This window comes from Ambystoma mexicanum, chromosome 10, assembly GCF_040938575.1.
Source record: "Ambystoma mexicanum isolate Mex_15411 chromosome 10, UKY_AmexF1_1, whole genome shotgun sequence".
Lineage (NCBI taxonomy): Eukaryota > Metazoa > Chordata > Amphibia > Caudata > Ambystomatidae > Ambystoma > Ambystoma mexicanum.
The window spans coordinates 1,145,084,620-1,145,110,609 of NC_090932.1; the positions used below are offsets into that span (position 1 = coordinate 1,145,084,620).

General features: G+C 46.7%; 1 protein-coding gene across 1 annotated transcript in view; it reads left to right on the forward strand.

Moving 5' to 3' along the window:
* FAM178B (family with sequence similarity 178 member B) overlaps positions 1-25,990 on the forward strand; it is a 1,611,694-nt gene that overhangs the window by 378,477 nt on the left and 1,207,227 nt on the right. Inside the window, exon 6 of the mRNA XM_069620260.1 lies at positions 15,165-15,246. Coding sequence (XP_069476361.1) covers positions 15,165-15,246 — 82 coding nt within the window. The remainder of the gene's footprint in view (positions 1-15,164; positions 15,247-25,990) is intronic.

Consider the following 25,990-nt stretch of genomic DNA (forward strand, 5'->3'; position numbering starts at 1 on the left):
TCGTTTCCGCAGCCTCAGCAGGTCTGGCGGGGCACTCATGTACAGCCATGAGAAGGTTTCTAAGATGGTCATGGCATGTGTCATGCTGCACAACATGTGCATACGTAGGAATGTGCCCATGCCCCCTGACGCTGTACTGCATGCACCTGAAGATGATGATGATGATGAGGGTGGGGATGTGGAGGCACCTCAAGGAGTCCATGAGGCACAGGATGCACGTGCAATCCGACAGAGCATCATAGATGCATGCTTCTAGCAACCACGCATGGTGCCTATTACACGGAAAGGGGACCTGTGGCACTGTGTGTGTGTAGTACAGGCACATTGTGGACTGTACGCCTATGAAGGCCTCGTACGCAAATATCAATGTCCACACATGTCATTGGATGATAATGAGATGCTGTATTGTTAATGTGATTTGATTTATACACCCTATGGACCCGCCACCCAGTGAAGCCCAACACACCCCCTCCACCCTACTACCTCCCCCCCCAACACCAGTGTCCAAATATGCATGCTGTCCGTGGTTGGACGCTATTGCAAGCCCCCTCTACGGGTATCAGGGGCACCCCTGCCCGTGGAGCGCAGGTTCCTGCCAGATCTGCGTTGGGGGCTGCCCTGGACGGAACTTGCCACGGATGATGTCTCTGCCTGCTCGCGTCCATGCATGTCTCTGAGGGTTTGTGAGAGCTCCGAGAGCACACGGCGCACAGCAGCAAGTTCAGCACAAACGTCTTTGGACGTCGCATGCAGTTCCCCCCTCAGGCTCTCGGTGCTTTTCTCCATTTGTGCTCTCAGGCTCTCGGTGCTTTTCTCCATTTGTGCTCTCAGGCTCTCGGTGCTTTTCTCCATTTGTGCTCTCAGGCTCTCGGTGCTTTTCTCCATTTGTGCTCTCAGGCTCTCGGTGCTTTTCTCCATTTCTCCCCTGAGGCTCTCACTACTTTTCTCTATTTGTGCCCTGAGTGTCTCGGTGGATGTTTCCATGGCTGCCCTGGAACCCCCGCATTCATTTGCATGGTCCTTGAGTAGCGTGGACACTTCCTGCTGTTGCTCGATCAGCAGGTCGAGGGACTGTTGCCTCTGCTGGGCCATGGACATTTGCGGTGGTGTGACAGGGGGGCTGCTCAACACATGTTGCCTTGGCACAGGACTTGTGGGGGTTGGCCAGTCGTCGTCTTCAGGGTGCCCCTGCGTGGTTTCGTCATGGTGTAGGGGATGGAACATGCAGGGGGATTGGGAAAGGTCATGGATGGTACCTACGTCGCCAGCACTGTTTTCCGTGTCGGAGCATGCTGGCATGACAGCTGTGTCACCTATGGTGCTGCTACCACCAGAGGCAGTGCCATCAGATACGTTCTTTGGGGGGACCTGTGGTGCTGGGGTTGTGGACTTGCTGGCTGCTGGGGTGCCTGTTGCAGTCCCCTCCAGTGTGCTGCCACTTGATTCCTGCTGCTGCCGTGTCTTGATCCTTGCACCTGAGGTGGAGGCTCTTGGGACGTTGGTCCTGGCCCTCTTTGCAGGCGTGCTGGTAGGGGTGTCCTGCAGCTCGTCGTTGGTATCGGACCCTGTGGTGGAGTAAAGAGGGGCGAGCGTTAGTTATGGGTCTGTCGGATTTGGAATGGCAACGTATCAAATGCATTGGGGTGGTACATGAGGCTGATTTGGGACTGGGCCTTGGAGGTGGTCTCATTTTCGTGTGGATTGAGGATGCATTCATTTGGCTGCCTGCAGTTAGGGGGTGCATGCTGCACATGTAGGGGTTGTTTATGGCATCTTGATTGATTTGTTTATTCATTCTGACTTTTAGAGGGCGCTGTCAGGGCAAAGTATGTATTGCACTATGGGGTCACATGGTACTGCACATGTTCGTGGTTTGTGGATTTCGCATTGTTTCTCTTGGCCAACCTACCTGATTCTCCGGATGTCGGCACTCCTTTCTCCATCCCTCCGACTCCCTCTATGCTCTCCATTCCTATGGTGGAGGCGCAGATATCCTCCCAGGGGGTCAACTTGATGGGCGACTCTGAACCCCCCCCGGTAGCTGTGGCGATGTTCCTGTTCGCAGAAAGTATGCTGCGTACGCGGATCCGCAGGTCGTCCCACCGCTTGCGACATTGCTGTGGCGTGCGGGGTGTTGTCCCCACCGCACTTACGCGCTGTGCCACCAGGGCCCATATGGCCTTCTTGTTGGCAAGGGCCGTCCTGGTCATTTGACTGGAGAAGACGACGGCGGCATTTTCCTGGAGGGTCTCGGTGAGCACGGTCAGTTCCTCTCGGGAGAAGTGTACCTGCCGCTTGCGGTCACACGCTTTCTTGGCTACCTTTCCCATATTTATTTTTTTAACTGGGGTTGCTAACGGGTTGGGATGTGTGTCAGGGTCGGATTTTTAATGGTTGTGTTGGGATTCGGATTTTATAGTTGTGCGGCGTGCTGTTTCCCGTTCCGGCCACATGCTTTTACTTCCGTTTCCGTATATTTACGGTGCCCGTAATTTGCGGTGCCCGCTCGTTACGGTGACCGCTCATTACGGTGACCGCTAAGATGGGTGGCGGTATTGCACCTGGTGCAGCGTACGGCGGCGGTAAGGGCCGTTTTGGGGTCATTTCCGCCATCGCAGCCTTTCGGATTCCGCCATGGCGTAATGCTCGTGCCCGATGGGTCGTAATTAGCCGCACTTTGCTCCTTCGTGCAATGGCGGAAACGCTATTTACGCTGTTGCGGTCCGGTCAGTCACTTTCCGCCAGGGTCGTAATGAGGGCCATAGTAAGCCAGGTAACACCAAACAAAGAGGTTACCTGAGTTTCTCTTCCTCCAAGCAAAACAGCACAACAGTCCTGACTATGCCTGTCCCCTGTCTGAAGAATCAGGACCAGTGGGGACTGAGTTTCACGATTCCAAATAGACTGGAATAATGAATACAGAATCCATGGCCATGCAACGTGGTCAGTTATGGCTATAAAATACAAATCTCCAGTTATCGCACTGTAACGGGCCCTCTGTTGGCCAATAAACCCGGAATCTTGGGAAACGGCAAGCACTGATGAAAAACAATCAAGAGTTGTTACTCAGTAAATCCACCCTGAAGTTTCCAACAATGAATATGGCACAAACATTCTACTCCACAGTATTTCTGGTAGAAAACAGCCAGAAGACCAATCTCTCATCTCGAATCGGAAAAAGATCAACATATGGATCCAGAACATAAAGTTAAAGATGGAGACAGTGCAGCAAATCATCCCACTAATATTGCCGGGGGAATGCTTGACCAAGCTGAACGTGCAGGAGTCATACCATCACATCCCTACACACAACAAGCCCTTGAAATGTTCTCTCGTTCACCAAACAAAATGATAATTACCTTTCAGCCTCACATCAGCAACCACGGTTAAATGAGGGCAATACTGATAGGATTGCTTCACATGGATGGAAAAGATATGCATCTCCCTCAATGCTGACAATTTGGTGATCTGCCAATTATCAGCTGAAAAGGCACAATCGGATATGTATTGAGTACTTGCTGTCTTGAAACAACTAGAACCAACATGAACAGCAAGAAATCCAAGGTGGGTCCCACCCAAGATTTAGAATTTCCTGTGAAAAGATTTTGGATGGCCATGGTTTTTCACCCAACAGCACAGAAATTAAGAACACGCCCAGAAATTGAGAACACGCTTACCAACTCTCCTGACTTCTACATAAGCAGCTGCAAGGAGATGCTTCACTAGTCAGGTGGATATGTTGCAATGCTCTTTATGGAGCTAGAACTCTTTTCAAACCATTCATGGCTCACATAGCAATAGGTTGCGGTCTGAGCTCAAAGGACTTCAATCATCAGATAAGGGTTTCTAGAGACTTCAGTTGAAACTCCATTTGAGGTTCCAAGAGCAGTCTCTAGAGAAAGGAGTAACTCTAGATCAACCTCAAGCAGTGGGTATCATCACAGATGACAGTGTGTTTGGGTAAGGGTAAGGAGCAACCGGAAAACCTCATCCTGTACAGGATTAATGGAATTCCAGTCAGGCCTAACATTCCTCCAACTGGATGGAGCTGTATGTAAGGGTACATGCTGTACACCCTTTCCAGGAACTGGTGTTGGGGCAACCTGTCATCGTCAGACCAGACAATACTGTACTCAAAGTGCACCACAACAGGCAGTGAGAAAGCAGGATCCACTCTCTGAGTATGCTAGTGGTGCATTTGATGCAGTGGGCAGAGAATCACATTGTCATTTCAAGTTTGCAACAAAACAGCAGCTCACCTCAGTCTAGAGTTCCCTTCCTCTCTTCAATATTGTCTCCAGAGGCAGGTGTTTCTAGACACATTCTAGAGGTTTGGGTTTCCGGTGATCAACCTATTTGCGGACCATACAAACAATTGGGTTACAATATTTTACTTGTGGTTCTGGGATACTCAAGCTTTGTGGGTGGATGTTGTACGTTTTTACACCATCCTGTCTATAACACTGTTACACGAATTACTGTACAGAAGCATGGGGGAAGAGGTAGTAACCTTGTTAGTGCCCCCCCTTGACCTAGAAGGCCATGGTTTCTGATTCTACAGAATTGGAAGACAGAAGTAGTTTATCTTTTAGTGTTATCTCCATCTCCTCTCTCCACCCCAGTACTGAGAACCCGAGCCATATATCAGCTCAGACTGGGAGCTCAGAGATTTAAAAAGCAGGGACTGAGAACAGAATTATCAGATAAGGTGACTAAGTCGATGTAGTTGTCCGGAAGGCCGTCTCCTAGAAATTCCTATGGGAGTCACTGGGCCTTCTTCCAAGGAGGGTTTGGGCTAGACACATTTACCCATTCTCCTCTTCTCCAGTGCAGATATTGGATTTCCTACTGGAGGGTTTCTAGAAGGGACTGGCTGCATCGGCATTAAGAGTTAAAACCATGCATGCAAAAAATATATGCTTTCTTGGGACCTGCCTTTGGTTCTCAGAGCAACTAAAGTCATTCCTTTTGAGTCCCTTTTGGAGGAAGGACCAACATGACTTTCAGGGTAAACCTTATGCCTGCTGGCCATTTCTTCCACCTAAATAATGGGAGACTCTAGGAGATTAGTTTGCTCCCCTTGCTATTTTGGAATCCTCTCAGGCCCCCTCATGTTTCGTCCAGGGCTGGGTTTCCTACCCAAGATTTCTTCAAACTTCTGCCTGTCTCAAGAGTGGGTTTTACCTGCATTACAACTAGTAGCCTGCCCTGGGGTCCAAGCAGTTATTGGAACCCCTAATGTCCGTATGGTCATCCGTGTTTACAAGGATTCAATAACCTTGTTTAGAAAATGTAATAACATTGTTGTGACCCGAGGTAAAAATAGGAAAGCATGCCATCTATCTGTGGCGAAGTTGTTCACTGTTTCACAAATGTTTGTTGGCAAATCAGCAACCGAATATGCTACAGGTAATTGCTAATTAAATGCTTACCTCACATAAGAATTTTTCAAAAAGATGGGTTGAGGAAATTCTAGCTTGTTTTTTATTTTTTAATTTGACTTTTATTGATTTTAACATGGAATGTGAACATACAGGTGGGTACACTTTATGCATTGCGAGCTGCTTCAGTATAATATTCAAGTCCACCTTAACAACAGTTATCAACATTAATGCTCATTATTCCAGGAAAGAGCAAAAGGGAAGGAAACCAAAAAGGGAAAAAAAAGAAGGGAAAAGAAAAGCCCCACCCCCCTCGCCTCTCCCTACCCCCATCTTTCAAGTCCACTTCCTTAGGGGCATTTACATTCTGAATCGTATTAGGCTGCGTGACGCGCATCTTGAATCGTCCTAAGGTCATTGATCTCCTATATGGTCTGTGACATGCAAGGGTTGCCAACAAAGGGTCTTTCGGTTTTCCAGTCATTGGTAGCATGGGTCAGGAGCTAGTTTCCTTGCTGTGTCGAACCTTCCATGGTTGAACGCGAGATGTATTGCGTAGTGAAATCGAACCAGACTTCCTCTTGTCACGCGGCTTTGTCATGGAGTATTGCTGTTATTTTTTCCATAGTGTAAATATTTGTAGCGATCTGTATCCAGTCCTTCTTATCAGGTAAGCGAGGGGCTTTCCATTTTATCACGAGGGCAGCTCTTGCTGCGAGTAAGAGGGGAGATATCAGACCTTTTACCCTTATCATTTCGTCATCTTCTTCTTCGAGGCCAAATAGGATCAGGAGGGGTGACATTTCCCTATCTATGCCGTCCAGCTGTTTGATCCATCCCAGGACCTCCTGCCAGTAAATGCGGACCTTGGGGCAGGCCCACCACATGTGCCAGTAATCGGCGTTCATCCCACATTGTCGCCAGCATCTCGGGCTGGAGGTCTGGAACATTTTGGACAGTCTTTGTGGGTCGTATTGCCATCTATGTAATAATTTTATGGCATGCAATTTATACTGGGCCGCGATTGATATTTTGGATGGTGTCTCACATATTTTGTTCCAGGCTTGCTGGTCGAACTCTCTGGCGAAGTCTCGTTCCCATCTTGCTTTGAGACGATGGTTTGGTGCGTCGTCTTTGGTAATTAAGGCTCTGTACATTCTCGCTATGAGGCATTTAGAGGTAGTAGTTGTGTCTAGGATCGTCTCAAAGGGCGTTAGTACTCTCTGCGTGGTATCTTTCCATTCCTTTCTGGATATGACGCCTTTCAGACGTAGGTACAGGAAGACTGGTATCGGATGGATTTGGAGGGCCTCCTCCAGTTCCGTTATCGATATGAATTTCCCCTTTCTCCAGAGCTGACCGACCCTCTCGAGATTGGTATCTGGCATGTTCCGGGATTTTCTCTCTGATTCCAGGGGACCAAAGATGGCTCAGTGGCGAAGGCCACGTGGTGACTCCCGACATTGCTCTCCCCTTCCTCCATATGTTCCACAACGTGCCCAGTATCGGGTGGTTGCGCAGTTTCCTTGATAACTTCGATCTGGGGACCCATAACCACTCTGCCAGAGTCACATTGTATAGAACGTTTTTGTCTAGTTGGACCCATTGGAGGTCCTTCTTATCCCGCAGATGTGGGATTAAAATTCTGAGCTGTGTGGCCTGATAATAGCATTCTATGTCCGGTAGGCCCACCCCTCCTAGCTCTTTTGGTAGTATTAAGACATCGTAGGGGATTCTGGGTTTCTTCCCATTCCACAAAAAGTCTAGGATGGCCTTTTTGACTTGCTTGAAGAATTGGTCCGGAATTGTGATAGGCAAGACCTGAAAGGGGTAGAGAAACCGTGGGAGGGACACCATTTTGATTGCATTCAAGCGTCCCATCCAGGATATTGTTAGCGGTTTCCATTTCTTGAGATCGGTCTTGAGGGCCTCGAGGAGGTGGGGAAAGTTGGCTTCGTAGAGGCCGTCGAGATGTCGCGTTAAGTTAATTCCCAAGTATCTCAGTGTCGGGCCTCCGATGATCAGCCCGAGATGCTCGAGGGCGCTTTGGTGTTCCGACGATGGTTCATGGAGTGGAAAAAGAGTAGATTTGGATTTGTTGATTTTAAATCCCGAAAGTGCGCCGTACTCCTCTATCAGCTGTATCGCTCTCGGAACGGAAGACGTTGGGTTTGACAGGTGGAGCAGAATGTCATCCGCATATAAGGCTAGCTTATATTCTTTACCATTCACCTAGATTCCTTCCACTGCAGGGTCAGCTCGCAGCATCACGGCAAGAGGTTCTAGGGACAGCGCGAACAGTATTGCCGACAGGGGGCAACCTTGTCTCGTACCTCTGCTGAGGGGGAACCACCGGGAGAATTGGGCGTTCACCGAGACCGATGCTCTTGGGGACTTATAGATTGCTTTGATCCCTCGGCAGAGTGTGGGGCCTAGACCTATCTTCTGCAATGTGGCCTCGAGGAAGTGCCATTCGACTCTATCGAATGCCTTCTCGGCATCAATTGAGAGTAGCGCTGGGTTGCTCAGCGAAGTTTGGGCCTCGTGGATTAAGTGAAGAGTTTTCCGGGTGGAGTCCGCTCCTTGTCTGCCTAAAATGAAACCTACTTGGTCGTTGTGGATTATTGCAGGCATGTGTGACTCCAGTCTTGCAGCCAGGATTCTCGTATAAATTTTGGCGTCGATATTTAATAGAGATATTGAGCGGTAGGAGGTACACAACTTTGGTTCCTTGCCCTCCTTGGGGATGACTGTTATCAGCGCTTCAGAGAAGGAGTCGGGTGCCACGCCGGAATTTAGGATATTGTTAAATAGGGCGACCGTGAATGGGAGAAGGGCATCTTTAAAAGTCTTATAGAACCCTGCCGTGTATCCATCGTTTCCAGGGGCTTTCCCCGTTGGAAGCCTTTTGATAGCTTCTTCAATTTCTTCTCCTGTGATGGGGGCTTCTAATGTAAGTGCTGTATCAGATGGGAGAGTGGGCAAGGGTACCTGATCCAGATATTCATTTATAGCTTCTGTGTGCAAGGGGGCGCGCGCCGAATATAATTTTTCGTAAAAGTCGGCAAAAGCTTCAGGGACACTGGGAGGAAGTGGTTCACAAGAGTTCTCTTCTGTTTGAATCGTGGGCACCCACCACTCTTGGCGTTGGCCTTGCAGTCTTGCGGCAAGCAGGGCGCCCGCTTTGTCCCCATGTTCATAGTGTTTCTGCTTCATATGCTGTAGCTTGCGCACTATGCTTCCCGACTCTAGTTGTCTTAATTCCTCTCTCTTATCGTTGGCCTCTTTAATCTTTTGTGGTCTATCTTGATCCGCCGTTTGTGCCATGAGGCCCAGTTGTGTGATTTCGTTCCGGATACTATTTTCTATTAGTTGTCTTTCTCTTTTTTAGGCTGCTCCTTCTCTAATATGTAGCCCTCTCCAGGTCGCCTTGCCTGCCTCCCAAACTGTGTTCATGGAAGTTTCCCCTGTGTTATTGATCTCAAGGTATCGGGTAATGTCCTGCTCTAGTTGTTCTCGAAAGATGGGGTCCTTAAAGAGGGTTTCATTACAGCGCCATTTGGAACATCTTCGAGGCAGGGCCATTTGGTCAAGGGTGACCGTGACCATGTCATGGTCCGACCATGAGACAGGGTTTATAACGGCTTCGGTCATTGCCGTGATGAGGTCTGCGGTTAGGTATATATAGTCTATTCTGGAAAAGGTTGCATGTGGCTCTGAGAAAAAGGTAAAGCCAGTTCTGTTGGGGTTGGCATGTCTCCATGCGTCGGTGAGGTTATAGGTGGCCATCATGTCTGCGGCTAGTGGGCGTCTAGCACCGGCGAGCGGGGGCGTAGTGGGGCGACCTGATTGTCTATCCTGTTCCGGGTCCATCCACGTGTTCAGATCACCTCCGAGAATTACGTCGCCTTCTGCTTCGCACATGATTTTAGGTATTATCCTCTGTAGGAATCTGTCTTGTCCTGTATTGGGGGCATATATTGCCACAAGGGTAACAACCGTGCCCTGTATCCTGCCCACCAGGGCTAGTGCACTGCCACTGACATCTGTCCATGACTTCAAGAGTTCAAATTGGATCTTTCTGTTGATTAATATGCCAACTCCTGCCTTCTTCAGCGGGCCAGAGCCCCAGTATTCCGACCCCAGCTTGGCATAGAGAACCTTCCTCTCTTCTCCCTTGCTATATCGAGTTTCCTGTATGAAAAGTATGTCCAGTTCAGCCCTCCTGAACTCTCTCGTCACCAGCGATCTTTTGGTGGGGGAGTTAAGACCCTTAACATTCAGCGTGCCAATTTTAAGCTTACCCTGCGTGTCATTTGATTCATCATGTCTGTGTGACATCAGTGCGTCTGTGGAATTCCTTCGCAGCGTCTTGGAGCCCATTGTAAGAAATTGCCATGTTGGAAGTAGTATTGTATCTGCCTCTATTTAACAGAGGCTTTGTCTGAGGCTGTGCCATTCCCCATTTCCCTCCCCCCACCCGTCCCCGTAGGGTATTGAACTTCATACCCTTCACCCTCTGATCTATCGCGTTGATCTTTAGTTCTACGATGAGGGTTTGTGACTGTTCGTGGTGGCGTCCGAGTTGGACTGGATGTAAAAAACCGGTCTACTGTCGGACCACCAGTAAGGGTCGTAACCATACGACCCCATCAACTAATAGCATCAAAATAACATTTTTGAGCCCCCGCCCCCCTTCTCATGAGATTGTGTAACAAACAACGGTGTGTCAAACAACAGAAATTTTAACTATGAGCTAGTATGTTTTAGGATACATGCGATTTCGGGAGTCTTCCTTCCTCGGCAGCTCTCTTTTGCTGAACTGACAGTTCACCCGTCGTGTGACGGAACCGCAGATCTAGGAGTGCCGAGATCCGTGATGTAAGCGGTTCCCCCGCCAGGACCTTGAAAGCCTGGTTCGCCAGGATTTGAAGCTTGGAGCCACTATGTCATTTGTTGTGTTCAGGTGTGTCATTGGGCCGCCTGTACTTTCTGGAGTCCTTTACTCGTTTCCTTCTCGGGCCCTGAAGTTCCCATCGTGCTCTGTCCTGCGCTGGTGTTCCCTGAGTCCCCTCCCCCGGGGCTGGTCCGAGGAGGTCGGCAATGCATTCTCGGATTTCTTCTTCAGAGCGGAGTAGGAACTTCCTGCTTCCATGTTCAAACGCGAGGGAGAAGGGGTATCCCCACCTGTACCTCGTGTCTTGTTCTTTTAGCCATCTCGTGAGAGGACCGCACAAGTGATGCAATGCCAGCGTCAGTGATGAAAGGTCCTGAAAAATAGTAATCTGGGCTCCTCCAAGGGTAAGAGTGCACCCAGACCTGGCCTTAGCTAGTATCCTCGTTCTGTCCTGATATCTATGGAATCTGGCAAGGACTGATCTCGGGCCGCCTGGGGGGCCGCCGGCTCTGTGGATTCTCTCGGTCTTGAGTTCATCAATGTCCTCGTCCGCGGTCAGGATTTTGACGATATCGTGTATAGTCTGCTTGAGATCTTCTTCTGTCTCCCCTTCTCTCTCCGGGATTCCGAAAAACCGTAGGTTATTTCTTCTCTCTCTATTTTCTAAATCATCTATCTTCAAGCGAATCTCGTCCTCCTTCCTTTCTATGTTTCGTATTCTAAGCTCCATTTGGGCTTCTAGAGTGTCAATAGAGGCTTGGTTGTTCTCGACCCCTTCTAGTCTCTCCTCGATGTTATCTATCCTTTGGGTCATCTTATCCATTTTGCTGCCGAGGTTGGCACCCATGTTTCGAATTTCGGCTAGGAGGGCGGCGATATCTCCCTTAGTGGCAGCTGCACCCGTTTCGATGGCTTCAACTGACATTGTTGATGTAGGGTCGGGAGCCTGAGATAGTGGGATGTAAGCGTATTTGGCAAGCTTGCTTGCTATGTTCATGGAGCACTAGCCAGCGAGGAGGCACACGCCCCGGGATCGGGGGCCGTACCCTCGGGACTAGTGTTTTGAAAGGCACGTAAGGAATGTCGGAGAGAACCAGGGTGGTTGTCCTCGTAGCGGAGGTTCTTTTGGTGGAAGTGGGAGGAGGCACACGCCCTGTCTCCAGGGGCTTTACCCTCCGCACTGGTCTGTGTCCTTCGTTGGATCCAGCGTCTTTTCGGGGGGTCTTAGGTGTCGATATCGGCCTGTAGCGGGGCACTGGTGGAGGTATGTGGGCCCAGGTCTCAGGGCGAGGATTCGAGGTGCAGATGCAATGGGGGGGCGAGCGCCTCCATGTATTTCACTGTTTCCCAATTGCAGGGCCTCTTGTCTTTGTCCCGTCCAGTTTGTAAATTGGGGCCTTGTCAGAGGAGGGCACACGCCCCAGGAGTGGGGGCCCAACCCTCTGCCCCCCCTTTCGTGTGTAGGCGAGTTCGCTGCGTGGGGAGAGACCCCCGGCAACGGGGTCCTCCGTAGGTGTGTGATTGTGTGCCGTCGAGGACACTGGAGGTCGAGACATTCACTTTCTCCTCCCCCTCCCCTACTGCTGTGCGGGTCCCCTGCAGCTAGGCGGGAAGCATGACCTTGTGGGCCACGAGCCACGCAGCGCGGGAACCCGCGTTGCAGCCGGTGCGTAGGATGACGGGACCGCGGCACCGTTACCAAATTAGGGCCCCTTCTGGTTGGCCCTTGTGCTCTGATTAGAGGGCTCCCTGGGGGTTCTCGGAGGGGGGTGTCACGGGGGTCAGGCTCACGGCAGGCCTCCCTTGGCTGTGGCAGATTCAGATCTTCTGCTGGTGCGGGGGGGGTCCTGGCCGCCCCCGTGCGGTTGTTCTAACCCGGGGGGGCGGAGCGGGCCCCCACCGGGGCGATGCGCTCCGAAGCTCTCAAGACTGGGCGGGCACTCACCTCCGCAGGGCCGGTCCCTTGCGATGTGGAATCAGCCGTTCGAGGAGTCCGCCTTTTTGGACGCCTGGGGGGGGGCGGCCCTCAAAGTGCCCCGGAGCGGTCGGCGGTCCGCTGCTCTCCCCTCCAGAGCCCCCGCGCCGCGCTGGTCTCCCGCGAGGAGAGCCGGGGGCGGAGTCAGGTGCCGCGGGCCGCGGCCTTCTCTCACGTCGGTGTCCCCACAGGTGGGGGGGGGGCTGATTCCGCTGGACTTTTCTCACGGACCGAAGGTCCGATTTCTGCCGGGTTTTCGCTCGAGGGGTAGGGGGGCGCTTCCAGTGGCTCAGGCTGTTGTTGTTGGGCACGGGGGGGGCCAAAGTGGGGGCTCAACTCACTTTTGGGGCCCGTGGGTTAGGAGCTCACATGGAGGCTGGCATCGTCCGTGCGCCCCCTGGTGGCCAATCCAATTCTAGCTTGTTTAGCAAACGCAAATGTATCAATTTATATGCTAGTGACTAATCCAGACAAAGCTAAGGAATTAATATACCAACTGCACTGGATCAATACGAGAAATATGTGTCTAAAGTACCGCCAAATCTGTAAGTACAGATTCTGGCCTAAAAAAGTCAAAATGCCTGAAGTGTACCTTCTAAAGTCTCCATCTGTGGCATTTAGATCAGGCCTCTTGAGAGCGCGCTTCGATCTTTGGCCTACTCACCAAGTACAAGTCAGAAGGCATCTGATTCCAAAGGAATTAGAGTTCTGTAGATTTTGTCTGGATCCTAATATGGTCGAATCGCTAGAACACTTAGCATGTCACTGTTCAGAGTTCAATGATTTAAGATCAGCTCATTTTGTAAATAATAATAATAATTTTGCATTTATATAGTGCTACAAACCCTCAGTTATCTGAGCGCTGCTTATCATTACCTACAGTGTGTGGTGCTCATTTATTGACCTCGGAAGGATGAAAGGCTGAGTTTGGCCCTGCCAGGATTCGAACCTAAGCACTCTACTCACTGTGCCACTTGACCGGCTAAATGTAATCACCACCTTAAATGTGGTTGAACAAGATTTACGTTGGTCTTTTTTACTATGCACTAACAAACACACTGTACAGATTGCATTATTACATTTTCTAGTGTCTTCGAAGCTAGAAAATCGGCCTAGCGGTGAGACTAGCACAGCTATGTTTTGAACAGTTTTTATTGAAACTGTGTTTCATTATACGAGTAGTGAGATCATATTTATGAGACTCTCTAACTAAAGACTTAACCATACAGGCTGTTGATAATGAACTTCTCGAATCAACCTGTATTTGTTAAGACATGGCAATTAGGAAGGAACGTGCCATGTTCTTATAGAGGGAACCGAATGTTAAATATATGGAAATGGTTGATTTTTTGGTTTGTGTTTTTCTCTTTTTTCTTTTTGGTTTCGGCTTTGTTTTGGTTTGGCTTTGTTTGTTTTTGTCGTTTTGTTCTTTAAATCAGTCGCCCAAATTATTGCCTTTAATACTCTTCATTTTCTAATTTACTTATTGTCTTTTGTCTAATAGTAGTCTGAATAGTTTGAGAAATTTTGTGTAATATTGTTTAACCTTGATGAATTGTGAATAACTGATGAGTTTTATCTCCTTGTTTAAATTGAAATGTAAGATACACTAAGTTTTGTTTTTATATATTTTAATGATGAATTTTGTATATTGAAAAGCTGATTAATTTCAGCTAATACAATAAAAAAAAATTGGAAAGACTTAAAACCATCATTAGATTCTCTTAGAGAGGCGAAAGGATGCCTATCTGCCAGGCCTTTACATTTAATGGGCCCCGTTTTGGTCAATTCAGTATTACAAACCCTTATCTGCAAGGGACTTGCTAGTATTATTATTGGTAAATTAAATGGTGTTGAAGTAAATGTTCCTGTGTCGTGTTTTCAATAATGGCTGGTGTCTCAACAACATGAATGCATGGGTGTATCCTCAGTTAGTGAGGATTGGAATGAGGTAAGAGACCCTGGGGTTAATGATGGTTTGCATATGGTAATCGCCAATACATAGGGACGGTTCTCTTGTTCCAATACTTCCAATCCTTTCTTTGAGGTTGTCGCTACACCTGGAATTGGATATTTCAGGTCATGTCCTGTTCACAGATCACCTTTTAAAAAAAATATTAGGTTGGAATACATTTATTTCATCTGTCTGTAAACATGGTGATTTAGTGTATGACATTTTCTGAAATGCATATTAAATCAGACGAGTTAGACCGTATCTCAGATTTAACCAAAGTGCAGGGAAGGACAAATTAACAACAGGAATTTTCTTAAATCTAGGCATAATCCACAAGGCCCAAACAAAGCAAATACTAGAATGTCCCTAAATGAGTCCCATTAGAAAAAACAGCCCTCAATCATCCGTTAAAATCCATCTCAGAATAGTAAAAGTTAAAGTTAATCTTTATAACAATTGCACAGAATTCATTTTAAAAATGTTATCACAAGACAGCCAAGTCAGTTATTCCAACAATACCATCTCCCATTTCTTCTTTTGTATTTAGAATTCGTTCACAGATCACCTTTATGACCAGGTAAGAGGCAGGGCTCGGGGATTAAACGGAAAAGGACACATGAATTAAAAAAGAGAGATGTTCTGGTGAGACATGCAGGGAACCTCAATCAGTGCATATTAGGATGAGGGACGGTACCCTGGTTAATGTTGAGCTCATCTGTGTTCTAGGCAGTAATGGTGCCCGCACGCACCCACCCCCATCCACATCCACTACAGCTTTATTCTGAGATGCAGTTAGCCCACTTCCATCTGAATACTGAAACCGACATATAGGTCTGCCAATTCAATCCACTTGTTCCAGGAGTAGTGTGGTGATATTGATTGACGGGTGTGGGCAGCGTATGAATGTGCATTGTGTCTTGTTCTGTTGTACTAAATACTTCTCTCTGCCACTCCTAGCTTCTAGCTGCACCTCCAGAGGTTTCCATGGATTCCTTCAAGGCGATCTGGGATCTCAGCATGGACATCCTGTTAAAGGCCGGTGAGTACGCATCCCCTCCCCCCACCAACACTTGCACTACCTTCCATGAATTAACAGTATTGTCAACTAATGTTAATGCATTAGGCATTTAAAAAATGCATGGACTGCGACAAGCAAGAGAAAAGATGCCTTCTTCCTCCTCCTTTGCTGCTAACCATTTAAAGTGGTTCTAACATAGAAGATGATAATGTTCCAAGCTTCTACTCAAAACCTCTAGATAGAAAGCGTCTGTCCCCTCATTTTCAAAGTGATCATAAATCACTCAGAAGGAGTGGGTAAAGACTGCGGTCCCTGCGCCTTCCTAAAGATGTGTAACATTTCTGCCTATGGTGGGTTGTGGCATCCGTCCCTGCTATCCAAAGGGGGATATATTTGGATGGCCTGATAAACAGCGCAAAATCCTCCCAGTGCAACTTTGAGTGTTTTTATGAATGGGTACATTTCTGCACAGTTTTACATCCAATCACAGGAACAATCGTAGATGTTAAATTCTGCCTGCCATGTTTGTGCATGGCGGACAGCATTTGCATAAATCTCTATTCTGCTTAGTGTTTTACAGTTGCAAAACCTGGGTAGCAATCCAAGTGGATGGGAGCCTCTACCCAGCATGGAAATTCAGTGCAGGTGGGATGCTTGTGGATGTCATGCATGTAGCGACTAGGGAGGTCAATGCATACTTATGCAGCACCTTCAGTCCTGTTCATGAAATAAATGGAAATGGCATGGTACGTAATTTACTGGTGGAGAACCATATCTCCTTCATTAAACTATGAACCTCACCCACATCTGTACAAAAAATCGAAGCACGCTATAATCATAGTACCTTTTGAGAAAAAAATACCTAGAATACAGTATCATGTTTTGATTCAACAAAGAGGCAGTGGTACTACTAAGTTGCTTAACCAGACAGGAGTAGACTTGGCACCTCGACAAATCTGTCATAGGGTCTCTACGCTTCCTCATATAAGAACAAATAGAATTTTGGACGGATGGATTCAAGCTTGGGGTCTGTTTGCAAAACCCATTGTTCTTTGGGAACAAACCGCAAAGGCAGACACCATACTGTTTTTGTCCCAGACAACCAGGAAACTGAATGCAGAGCTGTGGAGATACCTAACCCACACAACCATAGATGTGCATACAGCCATAACAAGAGGTTTATCATCAGAGCCATCGCTCACTCTAATTTGACTTGCTTTTACCACCCTACATGGAATGGAATGCACCCTACCCCCCTCACACCAATGCATACTTGCGTCATCTACCCATTGCACTACATATTCCACACCTCAGCTTCCCATTGTGGAGTTCCTCCCTTCAATCTCTATGGACTTCACCAGTAGATTTCTGTGCCGCTTTATACATGCAGTCACTCTGCTCTCTTCTGTTTTCTCCTCTCTCTACCCAGACCATCTACCTCTCTCAGTACCAATTCCACACAGTATTGACCATACCCGATCAGGTGGCTTTGCATTCTACCATCCCACCGCCCTTTTTGTTTGCATCACTTGATCTAGTGTTGTCAGGCCTCCACTAGCAAGGGCTTGACCCAGGAAGTTAGCAAGACTTTCCTCCTGATATAACAGCCCAAAATGTAGTGATACCCTAAGGCCCTCTGATCAGGTGAAAGGGCCAGAAGAATGCTGCACAACTCTATCCTAGACTGTACAATAACCCTTTTCTTGATAACAATACATTAGAGAAAAGGGTGAAAGACGGGAGACCTAAGTGGACAACTCCCCGCCCCGCCTCCAGGGAGCCTGAGCTCGAATACCAGAGATGACCACTCTGACAGAGCTGACTTAGTGTGGAAAACAAATAATAGTCCACTGGGACCTTCCCAAATGGCAGAGAACAACAGTTAAGTGACACTGGACATTAAATGCCACAGAGACCAGGATTCAAGGAGGTCAGTGGTACACTCAATAAATCCAGACCTAAATAATGAACGGCAGCCGAAACAGATACAGAAAACGAATCAAAATACAGAAACATCACTATCAGGTACGAGGGCGATCAAGGGGCAGGTTAATACCAAGGCTGGAGGAAATAAATTAAAACAGTCAAGCAAAGCACAAGGGTAATCCACAAGCTGAATCCGATCAATGAAGCTCTAACAGAATTGTTGAGAGTCAAGATCAGCCAGGAAGTTGAGGCCGAGGTTATAATCCAGAATGTTAGACATTGGACAATAGGTTACTGAGCCAGGGGAAACAACCTTATTCCAGCGGGATGAGCCATGGATGAGGAGCAAAATGCTTTGGCTCACAACACCTTTTACTTCTGCATTCAGTGAAATACTTGGTGTATGTCCTGAGATTCAGGCCCAGGGATGATGATAAAAGGAGTCCCATTATAAGTCAATGGGCTGTAAACCATCAGGGAACACACCACCTTCGGAACATTGAGGATGGGTAAACATGCTGACACACCTGCCAGTCTGTGACAAGCATCATATATCTTGTATTTCTCATTGGCAACCTTCTGTTTGCCTCTCTCTCCTCTCGCCCTGCAGCCGGGATCACACCCTCATTGAACGACTGTGTCTCTGCTGAAAATACTACCCCTATTAACATACAACCAAAGGACTCAATCCTTTCACCCAATGACACCCAAGACTACCCCTGTCACTGCTACAAAGCCACAAACCGGAGCACCTTACCCATCCTCTCCCACTCTTACATCAAGAAATCTAGTGCTATGCTCCATAATTGTTCTTGACTCCCTTTGTTTCACTCAACACTTTCTGTTATTATACACCTTCAAGGATGTCCCGTCAAAAGAAGTTAAGACCTCTGGATTCTTACAACTGCATTCATTTCCCCTCCCCACTGTACCCACAGTCCAGGACCGCCAAATCACAGAGACTAGAATCCCCAAACCTGATCTGGACGATTCCATCCTTTCCCCCTCCTTATCTTTTCATCTACTTCTGACTGACTCCATCATAAACCAACATACCCTCACTGGAACACACAGTGTGCCAGATATAAAATCCCTTTCATCCTTATCACATGCATGTGGGCTGTATAGATTTCTCCAGGAGCGCATTCTATTCTCTTATTACGCAGATGACACACAGTGTGTCATCCCCCTCACTGGCCAGCACAACCAGGATGAAAGAGAACTTAATCGCATTTTCTCAATCATTGAACACTGGATGATGTTGAATAATCTTGCTTTAAACCGTGGAAAGACGGAACTCATGGTTGTGGGTTCTGACAGCATTCTGGTTAAACTAGACCCAGCTTATAAACACTTTCAGCTGGGAGATGCTCTCATCCCCTCTATTCCCAAAGTAAAGATCCTGGGGGTGGTTTTGGACCAATCGCTTACCATGAATTCTTATGTGGCTAGTACTGTGTCCTCGGCCACCTATTATATTAAACTGCTATCCCATATGCAACCACTTATTTCTCAACCTAATGCAGAGTCCATTGCTCGTGCCATCATAGGATCGAAATTGGATTATTGCTGCAGTCTCTTAGCAGGTGCTAGCAAAAAGACCATCAGCCGCCTTCAGGTGGTGCAGAATGGAGCGGTCAGAGTTATTTCTGGTTTGGCCCATAGAACACACGTTTTTGAGGCACGTCACGCTTTGCGCTGGCTGCCCGTGGATGCACGTATTACCTTCAGACTCACGGTTATTACCTTTAAATGCCTCAAGGGCACTATGCCCATCCACCTAGAAGGTATATAGGAATAAAATAAATCCAATCTCAGAAATCTTCGCTCCAATAATCAGAACTTGCTTCACCAGCCCAAAGTCAAAACCAAAAAAGCACAATGGGGTGCCTTCGCCTTTGTTGCACCAGCTATCTGGAACACCCTACCAGTTCAGTTGAGATACTCTGTAGCCCTGAGTAACTTCAAGAAGGACCTTAAAACCTTCCTTTTCAAGTAGTAGTACACGATCCTCAGTTTCTCCTTTTTGCTCCCGGCCCTACCGGTCTGCTTAACCCTATCTGTTTTGTCTGCGCCCTCACACCCATGGGTTTATGACTGCGAAATATAAATGTAATAAAGTAAACTAAAGTAAAAGCTTAACACCCCCAAACCATCCGATCAGTGTTCCAAACATAGGTTAACTTTGCAGCCTAAAACACAGCGTTCTATGAGAAAAAGAGCATATATCCCCAGAAATGCTGTTGTTACGGCCAGCTGTAGAGTGAATCAACTACTAAAATCCATGCTCTTCCTTCTATTAGTTCTCTCTTACTAACCACTCCCCTTATTTTGAACGATCTCATATGTTTTTTGCCTCTACCCCCATACCTGAGGGGAACCTCTTGGTTGACTTTGCCAAGCAGAACAACTCTAGCTACTGGGCTCCTGTTCTATCACATAGTCAAATCCTCCAACACTCCTATTCTAGGCTACCTTTCAGATTGCATGCTCCCAGTTTTAAGATCTCTAGCCAAACAATAGATACAAAATACATGATTGCTGGCCACCATAAGTCTCTACACTTCATCAATGAAACATGGCTCAAAGATGATATTCACTCCATTATTCACAACGGCATACAAAATCATTCTAAACAATAGAGAGGAACGGGCAGTGAGCATTGGAATCATTCACAAGTATCATCTGGACTTATCTACCTATGCAAATCTCTTGGCTAATTAATGTGAGTCTATGTTGATCAACTCAAGGATGTCCAATGTGTTGATTTAATACGTTGGATTCATCCATAGAAAGACAGGCTCTAATACCAAATTTTGAGAAGCCTGATACTTTATAGCGACTCACCAGGACAGCTTTAGAAAACCTTGCTTTCCTAGGTCTTTTACTAAAGACAGATTCCACACACATACCAGGCAATATTGTAGACATTATCTTTTGGCCTCTGAACCTCACTTTATCCCTGCTGCTGCTAAGTCTCCTTTGTGATCCACCACTTCTCCATCTTCTTTTTGTGCCCCAATCCACCTCTTGACCAGAAGCTTCTTTCTTTTACCAAAGCTCACTACAGAAGAAGGAAGCCCATTGACATTCAGAAAGACTTTATTACTCAGCTTGAGGCTCCACCCCCAGAAACAAGCTTCTTTCTTGGGTCCATCAGCGGGCCAATGCATTGACTCTTGTATATTACATTTTTGTACATGTTCCCCTCTTAAACTTTATGATGAAACAATCAGAAAAGACGAGTCCCTTGTCTACGCATCCAGATTGGTACATTCCCAGAAGCCTCATAAATAATATTTCAAAATTTTGGCAGAATTTCTGAACCTTCTCACTTGTTCTAGCCTCTCGATTCACTCAATTCATCTGCAGGGGCCTCTTGTATCACTTTCACTTCAAATAAACCATGCTAGGGGAATGCATACTTTACAATCAATAAAAAATGTATTTTCAGATTTCTCCATTACATATCAAAATCACAATTGCCAGAATTCAGACATACAATTTAAAACTTTATTTGCATTAAAAGTATAAGCCCCTATAAGAAATTCAACAAGGTTATATAAAAAATGGTTTCTTCACAATTCATTGCATAGCTTATTGCATCAATTCAAGTCCTTATTCCATTTTTCCCACAACACAGAACTAACCATCTTCTTCGTAATTCAGTAAAACAAGGGCATGTTAACAAAAAATGTAACATATGTCCATCACACCCCATGGCACGTTTGCATTTAGTATCCACATACTTCCATTTCATGCGTTTCCTCCGTGGGATGAGATTTTGTCACACCGTTCCGGCGCTGGGCTCTTTGGCAGCGCCGCCGGTTGTGCGGCACGATACGGACCAGTACGCCCAAGATGGCCGCTGATCTCCTTGACGTTACTGCAGACAGCGGTACAGACTCTGCACGTCTCCTAGAGACACGGATTGCTGGTCACGTGATTCCATATAGTGAAGGAAGGACTGCAATCCGATGCGTCGCTACTGTTGAAGACGGCGCTCCGTAAGTTTGCTTCTAGGTATTAGAGCTACGCTCACTTTTGTATGTTCTAACTACTTTCTAACCTTTTCTCTGTTTCATCATCCTTCTCTCAGACTTGTTCAGCTGATCTCTTCCTTTCTCGAGATCTCAAATTGGCTCCTGTATAGGATCCCGTCCATCCCCGCAATCCATCTACTTCCATTTTCTGTTCCGTACATCACGTTGTTTCTGACTTCCCATCCAAAGTGAGTTGGCTTCTTCTGCCCACAAGTCCTCTGTGTTTCCCCTGTAACATCTGCAGAAGATAACTCTCTCTTTATCCTTAGGGTGGGTTTTCTACTAACCTTCCGGGACCTAGGTGTTGGGTCTCCAGTATTCCGGGTCCGCATTAGCCCTCCAGTTTTTTCCGGCGGGATCGGCCATTAAGTGTCAGCCTCCCATTTATCCTACCCTACCCTTCTTTCCTCTAACAACTGTATACTTACCTGTTCTGTTTCTGTCCGTAGAGATTCCAATTCCGCCACAAGCCTTCCACTATACAGAAGACCTCTTCCAGACGTCCTGTGGGCCACATTAATCCAGGGTTTTCTTCCCCCTGAGGGTTTCCCTGGGGGTCGTGCTCCTTCTCTCATTGGTTTTGTAATTAATTCCGGTGAGGGGAGGGCAGGGCTGTCCGGGAGATCTTCATTTCAGCATTTGTCTTCTCCTTGGGAAGTAGCTGTCTGATCAGGTTAGTGATACTCTTTGATTCCGATTGTCAGAAGTAACAGATTTAATCTAACAAGCAAAAACCATCTTCTACAAATTGGTGAACCTACCATGAGGATATCAGCTTGTTTGCCAATTCGATATTTAGAGTAGAGTGCAAGTGAAGAAAGTGTATTAATTTCCTGTACTTCTAATTCCTTTCCCCAGTCACACAGTTTCCTCCTTAATAACTGCCCTAGGATGTTTTTATTCATGGGGAATTTGGAATCCCAAATATCTTTAACCGACTAAACTCTATATAATGTTATGGCCGCTTTATGCCATCTATATCTTATTCCCGCCTGTACTTCGGCCATTTAAGATAAAGCAATATTAACAATTGCATTGACCGACGGCCATAAATTATTCTTTATGCAATACGACAAAGATCTTATCTTGGCTTCCAAACTAATAGTTGACATCCACAATTCCAATCTTAGCACACTGGCAGGGGTTCCCTGGTGTAATTATGTATCTGTCTCAAGAAGCGATTCCGTACAGTTTTAAGTCTGAGCATCTATTATAGCCCTAGATCTCACTACGATACAGGACCATGGTTCTCACCTTTGATTTATAAACCTGCAAACATTTATCCAATCTCCTTGCTCCATATAAAAAATAAAATCTCAAAATCCCTTTAAGGCTCGTAGACATCTTTTCTGTGACATCGCTCATCTGTGAGGACCAGTCCCCATTTGAAGATAATTTTAGGCCTAGATATGAATACTCTTTCATGGTCTCTATTCTAGTGTCCTCAATCTGACACTTAAACGTTTTACCCCTTTTCCCAAAGACCATAACTTTTGTTTAGGACTTATTTATTTTAAGCTTATGCCTATGTAGGTAATCTATAGCATGGTCCGACCCTAGTTGAACCCCTTCTGGTGTTAATTCCAAAATTACATTATCATCAGCATACATAAGTGTGCTGAAAGGTACTGACTTTAATCACGTGGGACACATTTTCCAAATTGCCGTCTCTTGGTCAAAATAGGATAAAAACAGAATAAACAAAGGTGGGGCTAAAGGACAACCCTGTTTAACTCCTCGGTTTATCAGGAACGTTTCTGTGAAGAGACCTTTCCACCCCATACGGACTGATGCTGTAGAATCTCTATAGCACAACTGTACCAAGTTCAATAAACCTGATGGCATAGCCAGCCTATCCTACTTACTCCACATGACACTGCGATCCACCTAATGAAGAGTGAGACAGTGGTCAATTCTCCTGTGCCAGAGGCTTAGATTCTATTGTGTAAAAGTTTAGCAAACATTTTATAAGAAACATCTAAAAGAGAAATCGGCCTAAAACAGTGGTGGTCATTAGCACAATCCTTCTTGAAGATTGGCACAGTTGTACTTTGTCTCCATGAGATTGGCCAACTACTTGTTGTACCAATTGCATTAAACCCCTTCTTCAATCTACTGATGATTGCAAATTAGGATACCTTTTTTTGCCCCCCAGTGAACGCAATCGCCCTACCTGTCTGGTACCAAACCAAACAATCGCTCTACCTGTCTGGTACCAAACCATTACCTGCAAAAAGCTTCTGATAATAGCTTGCGCATCTGTTTGGGGTTAAAGGTTTGTCACCATTCTCTTTTGTTTCATTGCACCCCTTAGACACAAGTGTCCAAAATAACTTTGTGTTCTTTGTAGCAATGGCATTCTCTAATATATCCCATTGCTTCTGCACAAACTCCTTCTTTTTTATCTGAAGCAAATGATACTTTATTAATAGTTTTCAAAACATTACAACACACAGAAAGCAAACGTTGACGTTGTCGTGAAGGTAATAACACCTGTTATTGAACCCAGAATTCCATGCGGCCTTCTACCACCTTAAACAATCAACAAACAGTAAACCCCTCCTCCCTCCACCCTATTAAGTTGACTCTTTCCCTTTATAAATCCCATAGCAGGCAAGACAGTGACAATGTCCACTTCAGTTATGGTCCATTAGTGTCATGAACCCTTTCGGGTGGACCCCTTTGTTAAGTCCAAACATTCGGTCTATAATTCCAATGTGCTACATTCTCCCTAAACAACAATGTTCTCCCACTGCAAAACTCTATTATTACATCCGATCAGGTCGTTTCATGTGTCATATATTTATTGACCAATTCCCCTCTTTCCTGCTCCAACGATCTCCCAACCCCATGGAGCCCAGCAGTTATCCGTTCCATAATATACATATTTTTAGCCACGTTAATCCATTCCTTTTTACCTGGTGGGTGTACATTTTTCCACCAGATTGTTATACATGCCCTAGCCGCTAGTAGCAAGCTGCCATTGAGGGGAATCTAGAACATTATCCCTCTACTTCCTCTTGGCCAAACAGGACCAGCAATGGGCTTTAACTCTGGTGACCCCATCAAGCTCTTTAATCCAACACATGATTTTGTCATAAATGAATTGCACCTTCCGGGCACCCCCACCACATGTGCCAATAATCTGCCCTTGAACCACATTTGCGCCAACCTAAGGGGCTGACATTCTGATACATCTTTGAGAGTCTAACTGGGTCATATTGCCACCTATGCAAAAGCTTGATGGCGTTAAGTTTATATTGACTGGAGATCGAGGTCTGAGAAACTCCCCTGCAAAGTTTGTCCCACAGATGTGGGTCCAAACCCCCCTCCATATCTCTCCCACCTTCCCCATAGCTTGTCTGTGGATCCCTTTCCTGACTCCACCAGAGTCCTGTACATGACCAAGATCAGCCCCCTCCCCTCTGTTCTGGTATCTAGGATCTTTTCAAAGGGGAGAGGTCCCTCTGGCTCTGTTCCTTCCAGCCCTCCTCCATCAACGTCCCCTTAATATGGAGATATATAAAGAATGAGAGTTTGCCTATGCTTGGAGCCTCCTCAAGTTCTTTAATGTTAATGAATCTACCTTCCTTCCAGAGCTGTCCTACTCTTTCCAGCCCGGCCTCATACCAGGACTGGAATCTTTCTAGGTTTTGTATGGCATCCCTGACTCCCGGCCCCAGATGTGTCCCAGCAGTGAGGGCCAGGTCGTTACTCCCTCCATTTCAGTGCACTGTTTCCAAATATACCAGCGCGTCCCTACAGTCGGGTGTTCCCGTATTCTGCATGCTATCTTATTTTTTGGGACCCACAACTATTCCACAACCATTCCCCAACCGTGGGCGGACGCATATGTACATTGTCTAGAGGGACCCATTGCAGGTTTTGCTGTGCTCTTAGATGGAGTATCAAGACTCTAAATTGGGCGGCCTTGTAATAAATGTTCATGTACAGTAGACCAACACCTCCTTTTTCTTTTGGAAGGACAAGAATCTCAACGGAAATCCTAGCTTTCATCCCCTTCCAGAGAAGTTTCCGTATGATGCCCCTGGTGTCCCAGAAATACGAGTCCGGATCTGGATGGGTAGCATGTGGAACAGACAGATGATTCTCGGGAGAAAAAACATTTTGAGGGCGTTAAGATGCCCCAACCAGGAGACTGTGAGTTTACTCCACTTCTCGAGGTCGCCCTTTAGCCTGCCCATCAGCGGCGTAAAGTTAGCTTTGTATACATCTCCAATATCCCTGGTGACATTAATCCCCAAATATCTAAGTGGTCCAAGGCTGACCTGCATTCCGAGAATCTGGCAATGTTTCCATCTTTCTTGTCCAAGGAGAAGAGGACCGATTTAGACCTATTAATCTTAAATCCCGACTGCCGTATCGTTCAATCAGTTGTACTGCCACAGGCAATGAGCTCAGGGCGTTCACAACGTGTAACAACATGTCATCCGCCTATAGTGCCACTTTGTATTCCAGCCCCCTATACAGAACCCATTGACTTTACGCTCCTTCCTAATCTTCTGCACAAGTGGTTCCAACGAAAGCACAAAAAGGGTCGGCGACAGGGGCAACCCTGCCTGGTTCCCCTACCCAAACCGAACCAACATGAATACTCACCATTCACAGTGACACATGCTATGGGTGAGGCGTACACTGCCATAATCTTCCTCAGGAATATTTCCCCCATCCCGTACTTGATCAGCACTGCTTTCAGGAAGTCCCACTCTACCCTTTCAAAAGCTTTTTCGGCATCCACTGAGAGGAAGGTGGGGTCACCTACTACTCCCTTTGCT